Source organism: Protopterus annectens, chromosome 9.part0 (assembly GCF_019279795.1).
Source record: "Protopterus annectens isolate FY-2018-M chromosome 9.part0, PAN1.0, whole genome shotgun sequence".
Lineage (NCBI taxonomy): Eukaryota > Metazoa > Chordata > Ceratodontiformes > Protopteridae > Protopterus > Protopterus annectens.
Window position 1 is genome coordinate 175,456,445 of NC_056743.1, and position 19,806 is coordinate 175,476,250.

General features: G+C 42.7%; 1 protein-coding gene across 1 annotated transcript in view; it reads left to right on the forward strand.

The window, feature by feature from the left end:
- PPFIBP1 (PPFIA binding protein 1) overlaps positions 1–19,806 on the forward strand; it is a 2,404,664-nt gene that overhangs the window by 1,976,514 nt on the left and 408,344 nt on the right. Inside the window, exon 24 of the mRNA XM_044082713.1 lies at positions 547–735. Within this exon, the coding sequence (XP_043938648.1) occupies positions 547–735 (189 nt within the window). The remainder of the gene's footprint in view (positions 1–546; positions 736–19,806) is intronic.

Genomic DNA, 19,806 nt, shown 5'->3' on the forward strand with positions numbered 1-19,806 from the left:
AATGTGTTTGCTTAGTATTCGTGTTAATACTGTGATTATTTTTGTTAAAAAGCTTGTGCCTTGATGGTTTGGTCCAAGGTTAAAGTCCTGTAGATTTTTCTTCATTTACTGAGCAGTTAAGTGAACACGGTCATAAAAGTCCATCCATCCACCCACAACCCCTTTTTCCCATTTTTACACATGGGGTAGGGGTGTCATTTTAACAGTGACAGTCCTCTAGAGCCAAGGTTTACACTGCTGGGTGGCTAGCCCTACCATGGTAGTTTTTCCACACCACACACTTGCACGCACACTCACAGATATGGCCAATTTAGAGTACCCAATCCACCTACTGCTTGTCTTTGGAATGTGGAAGGAAACTGGAGCACACAGAGGAAACTGACTCGATTTTGCACAGGAAGCAATCCTGCTGAGAATCGAATCAGGGAACCTTTTGCTGTGAGGCGACAACATTATCCACTGTGCCACTGTACTGCCCTAGTCATATTCTGTACCTTATGTGTCTCATTAGTGTGTAATTTTCATATTTTCTGTCTCTTTCTCAAGGTGCTTGAACCTCGCTTCAACGTGGAAACAATGGCACTTTTGTTAAATATACCTCCAAACAAGACACTCTTGCGAAGGCACTTGGCCACCCATTTCAACCTTTTAATTGGGCAGGAAGCTCAACGACTGAAACGTGAATCCTTGGAATGTCCTGATTACGTTCTCCTGACTGCAACTGCTAAAGTGAAGGTAAACAGTGAGCACAGTTATCCCAGATTTTAATGTCATTGTGTTATGTTTTTATTAACTTGGTTGTAATCTTCTTCACCTTTTTCCCTTGTAGACTTTCTTTGCCATTCAGAAATATATCTGAAACAACTTTGGAATATCTCATTCACTATTTTTAGCATTATGAGTATTTGCTTCCAGGTGCCGTAATTACATGGCAAAACTTCATAGACATGTCAGCACTGAGCTAACTACTTTGCCTTCCACATTATTATTGGCTTAAGCTATTCAGCGCTAGTAGTGGACTGGCGTCCAGCTTTGGTTGTTTACCACTGTTGTCATGGGAGCCAGTGTTGCTCATGTCTGTTTTTACAAGTCCATAATTTCAGTCTAAGAAGATTCCCATTTTTAGTCTGCGTTTTTTATTTCACATAAATTACTGTGGTTGCAGGAAAAAAATTGTATTTTTGACTTGTCTGAACGTGGCTGATGCCTGGAACCTTCATTTTTTTTTCTTAGCTGAACCTTTTGCTTATTGTATTGTGTCATTGTTTAGCTTTGAGAAAAGATGCTAAAGGGTGCATCTGCAAAACAAAACTTCTTCAACTAACTCAGTTTTGCAGTGCTGCTGGCATACGACATAAATGCACTTATTGTGATGAGAAGTAGGGAAAGAACTGTGTACATCACCACTAGCTTTCATTACCTTAAGCACTTTCTTTCAGAGAAGCAGCTGGGGTTTGACTGGTGTCAGAAAAGACTTTGGATTAAGTCTGCTGGTGTGCTAGTCGTATATTGTCAACTTTGTCACTTGATCTGTGAAACAGGTTATTTGTTTAGCAGCTATGCTTTGTAAAGCAAATAGAAAATGCAGAACCTACTGGAAATACCTACTAAGTTCTTGGGTTTGCATAGGAAGTATAGAACTTCAATGTGTGCTGCAGTCAGAACATGCAGTATCACCGCCTTGATTGTCTAGGAGAGGGGGTTACACAATTTATAGACATGACACAAGAGTGAGCCTAGCCTTTCTAAGGAGATCAGCTGGAGGCCTGCTTCACTTCAGTATCATGCAAGATGTGGCCTTATGCCTGACTGGTGATGTAAATGAATAGAAGTCCCTGGCTGTCCCCAGGTGACTCAGGTTTGATTGCATCTCAACTGCTTCATGGTGCAGGCTGTGAAAGTGGGGATGCCCATCGTGGGAGAAGAGGATGGATCTTGGACAGTCTATCCCACAGCTTTCTAACACGATCTGTGTTGGATGTCAGGGACATAGTTGAAGGCAGATGGCTGTGTAGGGATGATATTGGCATGGTTACCCCAAGTTAGTGATGGCAGTTTTTCATGGCCATGAGCAGAAAACATGATGTGAATGGTTATAATGGCGGGGGGGGACATATGGTTCCTGTGGTGATGAATATGCAATCAGAGTCACCCAGAGGGAAGAGCTTGGGCCATTCATGCAAAAAAAAAAAAAAACCTTTGTATTGCCAGAATACTAGTGAGACACCTTGATATTCAGCTGTTTGGCAGCTCTCCAGGCAGCCTTTGCCATAGGGGATTGCAGGGAAAGATTCTTTATCCCTAGAGAAAGTACAGTTGTGTATCTTGCACTTAGTCACAACACTAGATGTTTGAATTCCTCGCTGCTGCAGTAGCCCTTAAGCTGTATGAGTTGTTTGCCACCTAGGAAGCAACTGTCCAATTTTAAAAAGCTGTAACCCCCCCACACACACACACTTTCACCTTTCACTCTGACTGCTGATTTCTCTCTTGAGGATTAGACAGACTGAAGCGAAGGCTTGTGCCAGGGCAGCTGCTACTGGTTCAGTTCTTAGAAGATTTTCCTGGCTCAGGCTGCAGCCCCTCCAGGATGACTTCATATCTAAGTTAATGGATGCACCATTAGACAATTCAGCCTTATTTGGTAAGGCGCAGCCTCCCTATTTAAGTCCCTACAGGAAAAAACAAGGTTTCACAGGAATTTCCCTTCAAAGCCTGTTTTTGTCCATAGCCGCACTAAGTACACCTCCAGTAAGTCTTCCGAAGGAGGCAAGAGACAACAGAAACCTAGTAGTTCTCAGCCATCTTCACAACAAAGGCAGCCCTTTCCTGACAGAGCAGAGAGTTTGTGACAACCCTGCACATGGTCCCCTTTCCCCTCTTTCCTTTCATCTGTCCAGTGCTCACAGGGTCTGGGAAAGCATCACCCAAGATACTTGGGTTCTTTCCATTATCAAAAAAAGGATGTCTTGTGGTTTGGCACCCCCCCGAAAGCAGTTACCCCTCTTACCAAAACAACTTTGGGAGCTTCAGCAGCAAGGCTGCATTCAAAAGGTTCCTCAGCCCTCAAGGAGAAAAGGCTTCTATTTAAGAATATTCCTGGTACTCAGAAAGGGATGGCCCCTGGAAGCCAGTACTGGATTTATCCTATCTCAACATCTTCCTAAAGGTTCCTACCTTCAGAATGTTAACACTCCAAACATTATTTCCTCTTATCCTCCCACATGTGTACATGGCTTCTCTAGATATAAAAGATGCATACCTTCACATCTCCATTCACCCCAAGTTCAGGAAATTCTTACATTTTTCTGTGGGTTCCTTTCATTTTCAGTCCTCTGCCTTGCCCTTTGGTCTTTCTACAACACCAAGGGTATTCAGAAAATGCCTGGTTCCAGTGATTGCACACTGCAGACTTCTGGACATTCAGATCTTCCCATACCTGTGTGATCTCCTTTTAATTCACACTCTACTCCAAAACTTGGAGACCACCATTTCCTTCCTTGGGAAACTGGGATTCACCATCAACTACAGGAAGTCAGTCCTCAATCCTTCACAGGACCATATTTTCCTGGGTTGTCGAATACAGACAGACATGGAGTGTGTCACTCCTACCTCAGAAGGTGTAGGACCTTTGGTCCTCCTTTCACTCCCTTCTCCCCTTAACTCACATCATGGCCAGGGAGTTCCTCAGGATGCTGGGATTAATGGTGTCTACTATCCTCGTGGTACCAATGGCAAACCTCCACATGAGGAAATTCCACTGGTTCCTCAAATCAATGTGAACCCAGTATTCTCACCCGCTAGAATACTAACCCTCTCATTATGAGGGAATTACTCTGGTAGATACATCAGATAGACCTAAATCCAGGTCTACCCTTACATCCCTTCACCCCAGTCCTAGAACTGTACGCAGATGCATCAGACGTAGGTTGGGGAGCTGCCTTGGGCAAATTCATAGTTTAAGGAATTTGGAACCCGTACCAGAAATCAGAACACACAAACATCAGGGGGATTCAAGCATTTCATTCTCTCATTTGCCCAGGCTCTCTACAACTGTTCACAGACAACATGACAGTTCTCTAGTATGTGAACAAGTGAGGGAGGGGGATCATATCCTATCTCCTGTGCAGGTTGGCTGTTCTGGTATAAGAATTTCTGGCCCAATACCACATGACTATTCGGACAGCGTACATTCCTTTCAAACAGAATCTCGTGGTAAGCTCTGTATGCAGATCCCTGACTAAGTCACACAGATGGATGCTTCACAGGGATGTGTTCCTCGCTAGTCCACCAGTGAGGTATTCCTCAAATAGACTTATTTGCCTCCCCACTGAACAGACAACTTCCAAAATTTTGTGCCAGAATCCCAAGTCCTCTGGTTTGGAAAGTAGACGCCCTCTCCTTCTCTTGGAAGGGGATGTTTCTGTATGTATTCCCTCCCTTTCTTTTAATACCAAAGGTCCTGTTCAAGATTTGACAAGACCAATCAGAAATCTTGCTGGTGACTCCCTTTTGGCCAAGAGAGCACTAGTTCCCCCCCTACTTCTACATTTAGCCAAGGGCCATCACCACAAGTTATCCCACATAGTGGACCTACTCGTACAGAACAAAGGATCTCTAATACATCCACACCTGTCAATGCTATGTCTAACACTGTGGGTGATAGGATTCTAATCCCCTTCAGACACCTATTCTCAGAGGATGTGCTCAGGGTTTTGCAGGAGGCTAGAAAACCCAGTACAAGAAAAACTTGTTTCCAAGTGGAAAAGATTTTCATTCTGTTGTCTCTCTAATAACCAAGATTCACTGATAGTAGGAATCCCAGTGGGTCTGTCTTACTTGTGTGAATTGCTCTCTGCTGGCTTGGCTTACTCTTCTGTCGAAGCACACATGGTCAGCTATTTCTGCTTGTCTGCTTCTTTCTCACCCTCTGTCATCCAGATTTGAGGTGAAACAATTCCTTAAGGGCATTCTTCACATTAGGCCACTCAGGAAACCTATTTCTGCTCCTTGGGACCTTAATTTTGTCCTAGAAAACCTGACCCTGGCCCCTTTTGAACCTGCATCATCAGCGTCCCTCAAACATTGCTCTTGGAAAGCTGTTTTACTAGTGGCCTTGACCTCAGTCAGAAGGGTGTCAGAGCATCAAGCCTTTATGACGGTGCCCCCCTTCTTAGTATTTTATAAGGATAGGGTATCCTTGAGAACAAATCCTTTATGCCTAAAGTGGTTAATGAGTTGTCCCTTTACCAGTCCATCCAATTACTTACCTTCTTCCCTTCTCCACAAAACTACAGTGAAAAGGTACTACACTCCTTAGATGTACACATACAGCTTAGGTTTTATCTGGACAAGACTAAAGCTGTCATGAAATCTGATCAGCTATTTGTGAACTTTCATCCCAAGGCTCTGGGTTTACACGTTTCCAAGCAGACTCTTTCTTGGATTTCAAAGACTCTCTGCCTTTGTTACACACTCCATGGAAGTAAACTCCCTTCACCAGTGAACTACTTGTTGGGCTAATCACCCTAGACATCCACATCCCGCCCCCACCCCCCATTAGGGAAACCACCCTAAAACATTTCTCCAAAGCCAACTTCACGCTTCTTACAGAATTGGCAAACTTCACGACACCCATGCAGATGGACAATAGAGATACGACTGCTGAATCCTACACAAATGCACTTTATAAGCACTTACACGAGTGCATGGATTGTGCTATCCCTAACAGAACCAAGATGCTATCCTCCAAATAAAGGAAGCCAATTTGGTGGTCCCCTGCCATGAACAAACTCTGCAACAGAAGAAAGAAACAGTTGCAAAAAAGAGTAAAATCCCATGATTGGAGGAACTCAGTAAGAAGCTGAGATCCCTCATAAAATCCTCCAAAGCTAATTATGAAAAAAAAATTGCCACTGATTCTAAAGACAACCACAAAGCATTATATAGCTATGTCAAGAATCTCAATGGCAACACTCAGATCTGCTCTGAGTTACAGCACAATGGCACTAAGTATACAGAACCAACTGATATTGCCAACATCCTGGCAGATAGGTTCAGTGCTAACTTTACCCCCCTCTCACCCCCCTAAAGGGCCCATCTCTATACAGGAAGAATGCAAAGTTCCTGTAATCACGACTGGACAGGTAAAAACCACACTCTCCAAAGCCAAGAACACAGCATCCATAGGACCTGACACCATCCCAGGCTGCATTCTACAAGAACTGCAGAATGAACTGGCACCCCACCTAAGCACCATGTTCAATCATAGCCTCACCTCAGGCTTTGTGGCCATTGAATAGTGCACAGCAATGGTTATCCCACTCACAAAGGGGGAGCCACCACGGACCCCAGGAACTACTGCCCCATTAGCCTAACGAGCCTGGTCTGAAGGCCATGGGATGCATCGTCATGGATCTTGTACACAGACATTGGTAATCTCCAAACTCTGGACCCCACCAGGTTCGGGTGTGTAAAATGCAGATCATGTCTCCTAAACCTGATAGACTTCTTTGAAGCAGTCAGCAAAGCCGTAGACAAGGGTAAAGTAGTTCACATAGCCTATCTAGATCTCGCCAAGGCTTTTGACACAACCCCCCACTCTGGAATTATAGATAAACTCACTAAACTAGGTATAAATCCCTATGTCACAAGATGGGTTGCCATCTGGCTCACTGACCGAACCCACACTGTGAAAGTAGCAGACTCCAAATCCGACTTTAGACCAGTGACAAGTGGAGTACCACAGGGTTCAGTCCTGGGTCCTCTCCTCTTTGGTATCTACTTTTCTGAAGTACAGGCTAACAGAAGGTCTTTGGCTAATGAAGTTCGCAGATGACTGCAAACTAGGAACATAATCGAAAAACCTAACGATGCGGACATCGTACAAAAGGGCCTCACGGAGACAGATGCCTGGTGTCAAAGCCATGGCCTCAAGCTCAATGCCAAAAAGTGCATTGTCATCCCCCGTGGTAAAAACTCTGTACCCATGAGCTACCACATAGGTGGTAGTCTACTTAACACCGAAGGCGTGATAAGAGACCTTGGGACACAGGTGGACAGTAGTCTCACCTTTGATAATCACATCGCCACAGTAGTTAGGAAATCCTTCTATGTGGCACACCTCATCACAAAAGGTTTCTCATCCAGGAAAGAAAGAGGTCATTGTTCCCCTGTACGCGTCACTCATTAGACCCATTATAGAATACAATGCCCCTTTTGGAATGTACCTCACAAGACATCTACAAAAACAGGAAAGGCTGCAGAAATATCTTACAAAGAGGATTACCAGCCTCAAACAGATGCCCTATGCAGACAGTCTCAAAAAAACTCCAGCTTTACACCGTTGCATATCGCCTACTCAGAGGTCATCTCTGCCTAACATACAAAGCTATGTCAAACCCAGAGCTATTGGACATGCTCCACTTAAAGAAATCCCAATCCCCTCTGAGTTACATGCTCTAGGGACCTAAACCTTGTCGCTACAATAAACAGAACATGCTGGAGGGATAGATTCCTGTCCCAGAGACTTCCCATACTCTGGAACAAACTACCTAGCTATATCAGACAAAGCTCCTCATTAGCACTTTTCAAGAAAAATCTTGATTGGATGGGAAATAGGAAATTCACCCCGGGGATCACCTCTGTGGCTGTGCTCGACAGGAACACAGGAAAATAATTTTCTTGGGTGGCGAAAGCTAGGGTACCTTTTTGCCTAGGCTTATATAGGCCCTAGGGCCAATAGCCTATTATCTATCTATGAACCTATGAAAGCCCACTCTACCAGGACTGTGGTTTTCTCTAAGGCATTCTTCAAGGGCCTAGATAACGCCATCCTTGAAGCAGCCACCTGTCTTCTATCCATACCTGTACCAAGCACTACAAACTGGATGGCATTTCTAGATCCAGAGTTGGCTTTGCCAGAGCCATTTTACATGGCTTCATTGAGAGCTCCTCTGTTCCTTTCCCCTTCCTTCCTTCCTTAAGCTTTGGCACTATTCCTCAGGTTAGGAATACTGCAGCAAGTGAAGAGAAGGACGTAGAATAGTTGTGTAAAACCTTACCATAACCATAGATGCCCTTCTCTTCACTGCTGCAGTGTTCTATCCCTCCCTAATTCCTCCCTGGACTGTTGCTCTACTTGGATGCACTGACGTCGCATATCCTTAGTCTAGCATTCCTCCTGGGGCACTCACTTATGAGGATGGTACATGCGTGTACGTCCCTTTATGGCCCATGTCTGCAGCAGCCTACTTGCCACGTACCCTATAGTAGTGTAAGACTTTTGTATACTGGCCGACATCTGATCGCCTTCATCTGGGAGATCCCTCAGGTTAACAATACTGCCGCAGTGAAGAGAAGGGCATCTGTATTTATGGTAAGATTTTACACGACTGTTCTTTACAGAGGACCGTGTAGTTGCTATGAAATAAATGAACATTACTGCATGTTTGCTTTGTGAAGCCGCAGTGGTGCAACAGTTAGCGTTGTCGCCTCACAGCAAGAGGTTCTCCCATTCGATTCTCGGCTGGAGCGCCTTCTGTGTGGAGTCTGCATATCCTCCCCATGGTCAAGTGACGTTAAAGACATGCTAGTAGGTGCGAGCGTGAATGGGCGTGCTTTCGTTGAAGGTTGGGCATCAGGCTGGCAACTCGGCCCCGTAAAAATCCACTGCCAGTCATGAGCGGACCAGAGTTCCGCTGTGGCGACCCCTAACCAGGAAAAGCTGAAAGTCTGACTACATGTTTGTAAAGTAAACAAAAAAATGCTTCTAGAGTCCACCCCTTTCTTAGCATATCATTGAAGAAGACAAGGCTGTAGTTGAGTGTGAATAGATGCTGCCTGGAAACAATTTACTATGGTGGGAATAACAAAAAACGATGGCTGAGAAGAATCAGCTAGAAATGGTCTTTTTAGACGCAGGTTTTTTCCTGTTTTATTCCTGGATGAGAAACAAAGTTTTTTTAAAGGGCTTCTTTCTGTCAAGATAGAACATGAGCTGCTTATGCACACCCAAACTGGGAAATTGATTGCTCCAGTTAGAGTAAACACTGAAACCACTTTGGGTATGAGTTGAGGGATTTGTTCATAAAGGTTTCCGATCTCTATGGAAAATCAGGTAGGGTTCACCCACCATGAGAGCTTGCAGTTCGTACTTTTCTGGCAGATATCATAGCAGTGATGAGTACTCTTTTTCCATGTCAAGAGCATCTAACCAGCTTAATGGGTAGGTTCAAAAAGTAACACTGATTTTTCCAGCACATAGCTGAGATCTCAAGTAGGAGCACCTTGTTTTCAAGAGGTCTTCGGTGTAAAATTCCTTTTAGAAACTGTATGCCAATCTGTTTATGGGTTTGAGATTAAATTTCTTTATAATTTGGATTTTTATAAGCAACATGTAATAAAATATTTAAGATTTATTGACCTAATTTTTTATGTGATGGTGGGGAATCATTAGTTAATAGTTTTTTGTTGGAGTTGCATCAAAATATGTATGGTTTGCAGTTTGATGGTATACAGTGTGGGAGAAAAGTAGTGTTTTTGGATATGTGTGATGAATGGTTGGTATAAAAACTAGAGTTGGTAGAAAATTTGAGAATGGCAGTCATTTTTTGACTAGAATGAGTTGCCATCCGCCACACCTTATGTCATTACCCTATGGAGAGTTACTCCATATTCAGAGGCTTTGTAATGATGAGAGAGTACTTGAGGGAGAATTTTTGACAACTTGTGCACAGTTTAAACAGAAAGGTTATAAGGTTCAGGATATTAAAAGAACTCTTAGTAATTTGTTAGAAGATCGGTCATTCCAGAATAAATCTTGTTTATCTAGAAGGTGTGGAGAACTGCATGAGGGAAATAAGATATATTTTGTTACAGTGTATACTGCTTTTTTTCTGAGATGGTTTCTGATATTATAAATAGCACTGGGATTTTTTGTTGAAAGATAAAGATTTAATTCAGTTTTTTTACCCAAAAGACCATATTTTTCTTAAAAGAGAGGATGAAATATAAAAGATGTGGTGGTCCACAGTCATTAGGACAAGACAGTGCAGTGGTTGCATTGTCACCTCACAACAACAGGTTGTCTCTGCTGGGGGTGCCTTTTATGTGGAGTCTGCATGTCCTCCCTGTGTTCATGTGGGTTTCCTCCGGGTGCTCCGGTTTCCTCCCACGTTACAAAGACATGCATCTGGAGCATTTCTCCCCAGCCCTCTGCTGAAAATTGGCTTCGTTCCAAGTCGTACTTTCCCAGTAAACAAATGTTAAATAAATTATTCCACACCCAATGTGAGAATTGGGGTGGGGGTTAGAAGTGTTGGTAGAGTTCCTTGTGGAAATTGTTCGGTCTGTAACTATATTTTATTTTTTTTTGATAGAATTAATGGTGGCGTTTATACTCCTAGAGAGGTTTACAGTTGTAGTACGGAGGGTGTAATTTATGCACTGAGATGTTTGTGCAGCCTTTTTTACAAGGGGGAAAGTAAAAGTGCTTTTAGGATTAGACTGCTGGAACATTTAAGGGATATTAAGAACAAGGTGGAAATTCGTTAGCTATTCATTTTTTCTTCATCATGGGGGTGATGGTAATTTTCTGCAGGGAACAATTTTAGATAAAGTTAAAGATTTTAATAATATGGGTTTGAAGCATAGGCTGCTTTTTAAGGAAAGTTTATTTTAAAATGTGGAACACTGACACCTGGTGGACTGAATTTAGAATGCAATTGGAAAAATTTTTTTATGGAATGTGTAAGGAGTGGTTATAAAATTGAATTCTTTTAATTAATGTAAAGTTTTGATTTGCTGTTCTTCTTTAGAGCATGTATTTAATTGGAAGGTACGTGCTTGGTTTTAACTCTAGAAGGGCCTTTCAGCCGAGGTGCTGGAGAGTGTTTAATAAAAGTTTGGGTCAGCCTTTGTTTACGTTTGTTTGTAGTTCCTTTTAGAAACTGACAACAAACTGTAAACAAAGAGAAGTGTTCATGGGCAGACGTCGTGAAATGGCTGCAAGATGAACATTTATATTGAAATGTGAGGCCAGAGAAAATAAACTATTAACATATATTTGAGCGCCAGTGGTACAAAATCCCTGATGGACCCCTGGTCCTGGATGGCTGTGCATCAGCTAGAAAATTGATTCCACTTACCAGCATAGGATTTTCTAGAAGCTGTCTTTCTTGCCTCCTTTAGTGCCTGTTGCACGCCCTCATGAAATAATTGCTTAAAAGGTATTAAAATTTGATCATCCAGGCAGTCAGTTGACATTTTTTGATATTAGGGTGTTTCATATGCCCCCTGTCTTGCATAAGTAGATCCAGGTTTTTGAGGATGTTTGTGTGAGTTGCCCTTAGCCAGTTCCATAAGAACGGAGAGCCATTGATCTGATGCTGTCAGTCTTCACATAATCTTTGACTGTGGATTCAATTCCGTATCTCGGAACTGACTCGGATGTTTTTCCAGCTCAGATCTCATTTGCCGCTTTTAGTGCCAGACACGTTTTTCCTGTCAGCTCTTGAGCAAAGTCATGTCTTTTAAAACTATTTTTTCTTGAAAACGTTTATTAGTTCTCTTGCTTTATTTCGCTTACCCAGCTCCTCTCTAGGCTTTTTTTTTCTCTTTCTTCTATTTACCTCTACTATAAACCCTCCCTACCATTTTTGGTACTTTCTCCTGCCTAACTTTACATTAAGGGGAAAAAAAAAAAACATGGCTTACCTTTGTGTGTGTGTGTGTGTGTGTGTGTGTGTGTGTGTGTGTGTGTGTCTGTCTGTCTGTCTTTTGTTGTGACAGAGAAGGCTAGGGGTACTTCTGCCTTCAAAAGATGCAAGAAGTGTGAGAAGAAATTGCCAAATTCAGACGGGACACACATTGTCTACTGCTTGGGCCTTGGTGCACCTTCAGGAAGACTGTGCTATTTGTCACTTCAGTCACCCGGGCACTTATGGAAAAAAAAAAGTTGATTTTAAAGGGCCTTATTAAATCTGATTGCGATGAGGCCATATCTGCTTCTTCTAAATCCAAAACTGCTATTAGCTTCCCTTCTTCTTCTTCCTGTTGTAGTAAGCATGACAGTTTCAAGAAGAGGAGCTGGTCAGTTCCAACAGTCTTGTCAGCATCAACAACTAAGATGACCAAAACATCCCCAGTTCCCATAGTTTCCACTGAACTTAATGGGAAATTGCTTAAACCCTTGGTGCCAGTCTCTGCACCAACAATTGCTGTGGACACAATGACTTCAGTGCCTCTTCACTCCTCAGTTCCATTTGTTTCGGAACCGAAGGAGTTTTCCTTTACAGTCAAGCCCCTAACAAAATACTGTCCATCTGTAGACCCTTTTCCATACCAACCTCCAAGCCCTTTCTTGAAAAAACCTTGATCTCCATTGATCTCTTCGGTCCATTCCACCAAGAGCCTCATGGAGTCTGATGTTTTGAGGCTGATGGACCAACTCCTGGTGGCAAGGGGATTAGCTACTTCGCCAGTTCCTAGTCTCCCTAGCTCTGGAACCTTACCAATCTATTCACCTGTTTTTGTTCCTCCTCTGACTCCAGCTGAGCCTTAGGAGTCCCTCTCTCTGACAATCCCAGTTTCAACTGTGTCGATGCCAATCAGATCTTCATCTCCGGCACTGGTAACTACCCTGAGATCTTTGGTTCTGTTGGATCTGGCAACCTCTTAGGTCGAATCTTTGCTGTCAGTTCCAGGGAGTGTGGTTCCACTCTGGTGTTCATTGGCACATGTGAGCTCGACTCTGGCTTCAGAGGTGGCTTCCTCAGTGCGGGGGGGGGGGGGCCATGGTTCCAAGGGAGTCTACTTTGGTTCTGGGCTGCTACTCCTCTACCCGGGGGGGGGGCTGCTTTTCAGGCCATGGAGAGCGCCTTGTGTACTGCAGACTCTGTCATTACCACTCTCATTGGGCCAACATCCCTGTCTTTTCCCTCATCCAGAGCTACCTCCATCCTCTGCCCTGGGACAGCGAGCACAGAAACCTCAGGATTCAACCACTGTCCTTATATCCTCTTCAAACACCTCCCCAGCTTGTCCCACTGAGGAAGTGCCCTTAAAGAGAAAATGCAAGTGGAAACACTTGGACTCCCCTGAAGAGTCTTACACAGAAGATCCTGATTTCAATAAAGGGGAAAGTTCCCCAAGGTCACCCCGGATGATGTCTCATTTGGAGACACATTAGAAATCCTGAAACAGGGCTGGCTGTGCTTCCCATCAGCCTTCCTGCAGGCTTTCCGTGCCCAACCATCTAGCTCTTGGATGTCTCTGCCCGGTGCCGATCTAATTAAATTGATTGCACAGCAGGCTTGAAAGATGCAGGATTCCACTGAGCCAATACCCAGGAGACCAGACTGCATTTTGTCAGGTCCTGAGGGTCACCAACATTGGGCTAAAGGGATACCAGTAGATGCCACAGAGGTTGCAGCAGCCACTAAAAGGGAACTTGCTGATGAAAGTCCTACTATCCATCCTCCTAACAAAGAGTCTAAGATGATAGATAGGTTTGAGGAGTACATATACATGCATCATTGACTTTGCACTCAGGTCCTTGAACTTAATGGCACATTTTATGAGACTCCAACGGGATCTGATAAAGTAGCTGTCAGATACTCTGACAGGAGCCATAGCTGAGGGAGTGCAGGGTAAACTAGCTTCCCAGCTGACTACCCTTGAATTAATATCTAATTTGTCCATGAGGCTCATTGTGCATGCAGCCAAAGGGACGTCTAGGGCAGCAGGTTCTGGTGTAGCCATGAGGAGACATGCTTGGATGTGCAGAACCATTCAAGTCTTCTTTCATCAATGCTCCTTTTAATGGAACATCTCTTTTTGGTCCTAAAGTCAGAGAGACCCTCACCAGATGTGAGAAGGATGAAAAGACCCTTTCTGTCATGGGCATATGCTTTTCCACTCCTCAACAGTCTTACTCAAGGAACCAGAGAGTCCCAAGGACCTTTGCAGGACTCACATGGCAATGACTTCCCCCAGGGCAGAGGGGGGAGTTACAATAGAAGATGCCATGCACGAGGCAGAGGTGGCCCATAAAATCAGGGTTCCAAGGATTCGTTCCTTGGTAACTCCTGTTAGTGCTCCTGATTGCTGTCCTCTGGAGGCATTCGGGGGACAATTATCCCTGCGCCTATCTGCCTGGCTAAATATAACAGTGGACAGTTGGGTGCAGAGGATTGTAACCAGAGGTAGCAATATGCCCTTTTAAAAACAAAACACACACAACCAAAAATAATCCCAGATGTCACACCCAGTTTGAGGGATGCAGCAGTCTTAGAAATTCAAAAACTGCTTGAAAAAGGAGTCATCTAAATATGATCTGGAGTTTATTCAAGATTCTTTTTAATGCCAAAGAAAACAAGGGACTGGAGATCATTTTGGATCTCAGTGTATTGAACAAGTCAGTTCAACAAACCTAATTCTGGATGGTTATGGTTCAGTTTATACTTTCATTTTTAGGAAAAGACAGTTGGATGTGCTCAGTAGATCTTCAGGATGCGTATCATCACATAAAAATAACAAGTGTTCCTGAAGATTCCTGTGTTTCTGGCTGGGAACCAGTCATTATCAGTTGAGAGACCTGCCGTTTGGTCTCCCCACAGCCTCCAGAGTGTTCAAATGCATGGCAGTGGTAGCACTTCAATTCAGACTGCAAGGATTCTGCTTGTTTCCATACTTAAGACGACTGGCTCCTTGCCCCACCCATTAGTCATCTACTGTTGCAGGCAAGGAACTACATTCTTCAAGCTTGCTGCTGGATGAAGGATCACTGTAAACTACGAAAAATCCCATCTAGAGCCAACACAGAAGTTAGAATTTATAGGAGCGATATTAAACAAACACCAGTATTGCGTCTCTTCCCCCAGAGAGACTTCAAAAAAATAAAATTGCAAGTCAGACAGATTATTCACAGCAAAAAAGTGGCTGCAAGATTGTTGTTACAAACTCTAGGATCAATGGTAGCCACCATCACTTTAGTTCCCCTTGCAAGATTTCACATGCGAATCCTACAATTGCTCTTGGTGTCAGAATGGTCTTTACTGAATCAGCCAATGTACCATCAAGTATTGATCACCAGTTTATGCAAGAAAAACCTGAATTGGTGGCTTCACTCCAGCAAAATTTTGTCGGACCTATCCTTTGTCTCTCTTCAACCCCAAGCCATAGTGACCATGGACGCATCCCATATGGGGGGGGGGGTCAGGGTTCATTATCTGGGAAAGACAGTCCAAGGCATTTGGTCCCAGTTAGAGGCCAATTTGCACATCAGTGTTCTAGAGATGAGGCAGTGCTTTTGGCATTGGAAGCATTCCAAGAAACCCTCACCATGCCTCCCGAGAGGTCTCTCAATCCTTTGGTGACTGAAAGGATATTCCACCATTGGGGCCAGCCCTGCTGCAGTCTTTTTGCATCCTCCGTGAACAACAAGTGGAGCAGCTACTTTCCCTTGTTTCCCCTGTGGGAGGAGATGCCAAGAGATGCTCTCCTTCATGATTGGCCCTCCAGTCTTCTGTATGCCTCCTCCCCCACTATACCTCTTATTTCCCAGTTTCAAAGAACAGGATAATTCTGATCGCTTCATTCTGGCCTCAATAGATATGGTTTCCCTTTCTTTGGCCTCACTTAATTTGGAGACCTTGGACCCTGGACCCAGCTCCAGACCCCTTGTCCCATCCAGAGGGGTTCGTTCATCCAAAACTTAAGAATCTCAAGCTCACTGCGTAGCTCCTCCAGTTCCAATGATTGCCAGGCATACTAGTCTCACTGCCCCAGTTCATTGAATTGTAACCTTCCATAAACCTTCGATTAGAAGATTATACAGCAGCAAGTGGCAAACATTTTCAGAATGGGCTACAGAGAATAATACTGACCCATATTCTGTGCCAGTAGATAAGGTCTTAGAATTGCTTTTCAATATGGGAGTGTCCTCCTTGACGATATGAGTACGTCCAGCTGCTGTTTTCAAATTTCATAATGGTTTAAATGTTACAGCTTTAATGTTCCACAAACTTTGTAAAGCTTTTATGAAAAGAACTTTAATGCTAAGACCTCCATACAAGTATCCTTCCACACCTTGGGACTTGAATCTTGTGCTACAGTCCATAATATATTCTCCATTCGAGCCAGCTGTAAATTGTGATTTGAAGTATTTATCTTGGAAAACTTTTTTTGATTGCTATTACTTCTGCTAGGAGAATTTCAGAACTACAAGCCTTGTCTTGCAAGTCTCCTTACCCAACCTTCCATAAAAGACAGGGTGTTCTTGAGAACTAATCCATCCTTTCTACCAAAAATAGTTTCTGAGACAAATATCAACCAGACGATACAGCTTCCTATATTTATTCACAGTTTTTTCAGACAGAGGTGACTATTGTCTACATTTGCTAGATGTTCATAGACAGTTACGTTTTTACCTTCACAGAACAAAAGAATTCAAAAAGTTTGACCAGGTTGTTTCTTTTTCTCCAACTACTCTGGGCAAACCAGTCTCTAAAGTTACTCTGGCTAAAGGATTGTATAATCTTCATTTATATATTTAAAAAAAAAAAAAAAAAAAGAAGTGCAACTACCAGGCCCTGTAAAGACACATTCTACAAGAGCAATAGCCACTTCTGCAGTTTTTCATGCCAGAGCTTCTATAGATGATATCTGTGCAGCGGCTATTTGGGCATCCCCCCACGTACCTTTATTACTCATTACAAGAACTTGTAGTGCCTGCCCATGAGACCCATTATTTCTGGAAAGGGATGGAGCACAGAGCCACTACCTGTTTTTGTTGAAAAAAACGTACATCCACTTCTAGATGAATGTGACACAGTCCAAAAAGGCACTAAGTCCTTTTTATCTAAACTGTTTGATAAAACATCTACTTTGTCTAATGATTATTTGTTGGTTATGCTCAACATAGAATCGCTATTTACAGTGATTCCCAACGATTGGGGAGTAGAGAATGTCAGAGCTTTTTTAAATGACAGCAGATGTTTTAATAATGAGGAGATTAATTTGCTCTGTATGTTACTTGAGCTTGCACTTGAGAATAATGTTTTTGTGTTCGAGAATGAGTTCTTCTTACAGAAGGCTGGCATGGCTATGGGCAGAGCTTGTGCCACTAGCTATGCCAACCTTGCATTAGTGCAGTGGGAGAAAACCTGTCTGTTACATAACAATGCTTACGAAGAGAACATAGCCTGGTATGTACATTTTGTTGTTGATATGTTTTTGCTTTTGATTGGCTCATCAGAACTGTTGAATGAATTTATTGATTACTTGCATGACACTACTGTTTTTTTAAGATTTACCTGTAAATATTATACTGCAGAAGTGAAGTTTTTAGATGTTAAGATCAACAAAGGAGCTTTATACATAGGTTAAACTAACAGACCACTGAAGGACAGGATTCTCAAGCACTATAGTGACATTAGGAACCAGAAAGGCACAAATGCCTTAGCACAACATATTGGTTTGCATGGCTCAGAACACACTTTTATGTTCTTTGTACTCCCAAGTTTTGGATGTGAAATTTAGAGGAGGTGACACATTTAATAAAACAGGGCTGAACAGAAATGGCTCTTGCTCTTGAATGCAGAGAAAACTGCCTGGTTTAAGTGGCGTTTACAGCTTTAAACCATTCTTGAAAGCACGCCCGCTTAAACATTAATGTTGTTTTTAAACTTTGATTGTATTCATATTGTTTCTTTTGTATTTATAACAACTGTTGCATTGCTTGTGTGTGCACCTTTTACTTAATTTATGAAATTTGCATATGACAGCTGATTGGTTTTCCTTTCTTTTTAAACTCATGTCCTTCTACTTGTTTATTAGTCTGAAGAAGCGATAGTGTTATCGCGAAAGAGCTCACTTTTATTACTTTCTATTTTGTTAAATAAATAGAGGCTTTTGCTTAGCCGTGTTGGTTCAGTACTTGTTTTTATTTCAAGTTTACAGTTTTCTTGTACCACACCTTTCACCTGTTCCTGTGTATTTTTTGCTTTTTGTGGATTTTATCCTCCTCATCACCTGGTGTAGGATTTGTATCAGTATGAGAGAGAGTTAAAATGGCAGCTGGGTCTGACCTAAGGTGAGAAAAAAAAATTATTACCCTGAGGTACCTTATACAGCTTGTCTGTTTTTTTAGTGACTGATGACTGGGTTCCTAGATGAGAGCAGGCAGCATTCAAAACATCCTACTGGGCTGATAGTGTAGGAGAGATGGGAGAGGAATACGGTATATCCATTTGTGACATGTATCGTCTCCTCGGTTAACAGGAAACATTTATTTGTTCCCATAAAAATCCTATATTCATCCTGGCATCCTGACTAAAAGAAAATTCTTCCACAGGAGAATAAAAATTGAAGTTTTCATTACAATTTGAAAGTTGGGCTTGGGAATCTAGAGGACAAGCCCCATCTGTCTAAGTCAAACTCCTCAGACCTTGTTTCTTCAGGAATAGTTTGCCAGGGAATGCCTATTGGTGAAAGCACTACATACCAGGATTTACTGTCTGTAATGCCTGTCTAGCCAAGGTAAGGAACTCATCTTCTTTTTTTAACAGTAATAACTTCATCAGAAGAACATTTAACTTTTTGTTTTTTTTCTAAATAGTAGTTCCAGCAGAAGAGATACAACTTGAAGAAGGGACGTCTGCTTGGTCCAATGGTCTCTTGCCCATGTTACCCTGAGAAGAGTTTCCTGAAGTGTTTCCCAGACCCAGGGAAGATGGTATTCCTATGCCAGTACTGGACACTGAAACAGCCGAAGAGGATATGGCTGACACATGGTTCATGCTAGCCAGAAAGACTACAACAGAAAGGCTGAGAAGTGAGTGGTCTGAGGAACACCACTATCAGCAGAGGCCCCTCTAGACTAAGTTCACAACAATGGCAAAGACTCCTTGATAAGTGTTTTTTTTTCTTTCTATGCACTGCGGGAGAAGAGCTAGCTTGACTGGAGTGTGTATTCATGTTGTAACCAAAAAAGCAGCACCAAAACTGTTAAATGTTGCTGAAGCAAGTTGTTCAAATAGTAGGTTGTCACTTGAGTGTCCACAAGTAGCACACTTACACTCTCAACACTTTCCCCAGTCCCTTAGGTTATAAACAAAATAAATAAAATAAAATAATGGAATTTTTCTGCCAGTACTATTCAAATGCTCGGACACTCACTGACAGAATCAAAATAGCAGGTAGGTTGTCATGAAGTGAGTATAAGCATTACATTGCACTGACATGCATTTTCCTGCCTTCTCCTTCATCCAGTTTTCTGTGCCTCAAAATTCAATGTTTACAAGAGCAGTACACAATTTTTCATAAATTAGCCTCAAAAACCATAACAAACACTCTAAGCCAAGAATTGCAGCCCCTGGTGGGAAGCTTCTGATACTGTGAAAATGTACCTATTTTTTTAAAGGGGAAATACTAATTTAGTCAAAAAGCAGAGAATAACTATTTATTTATTTTCCCTGTTGGGGACATATCTACCAAAACTGAAGCTCTTAGATGATTGCTCTTCCTGTAAAGTCTTGGAGATTATTTTCAACACTGCAAGAAAGTTTTGAAGAAAGCTTCAGTATGACTGCTTATTTCCCTCCTGGGTCATACCCAGTCAGCAGTCAGAGTGAAGGGGGGAGGGTCAGAGCTTTTTGAAGCAGGCCGGTTGTTGTTTCTTAGGTGGAAAACATCCATGACTAAGGGCTACTGCAGTAGTGAGAATGATGAACATGAAATATGTCCAGTCTGATAGAGAGTGGCTTGATGGTAGGAAAGGCAGAGTGGGGGAAGCACTTGGAAATG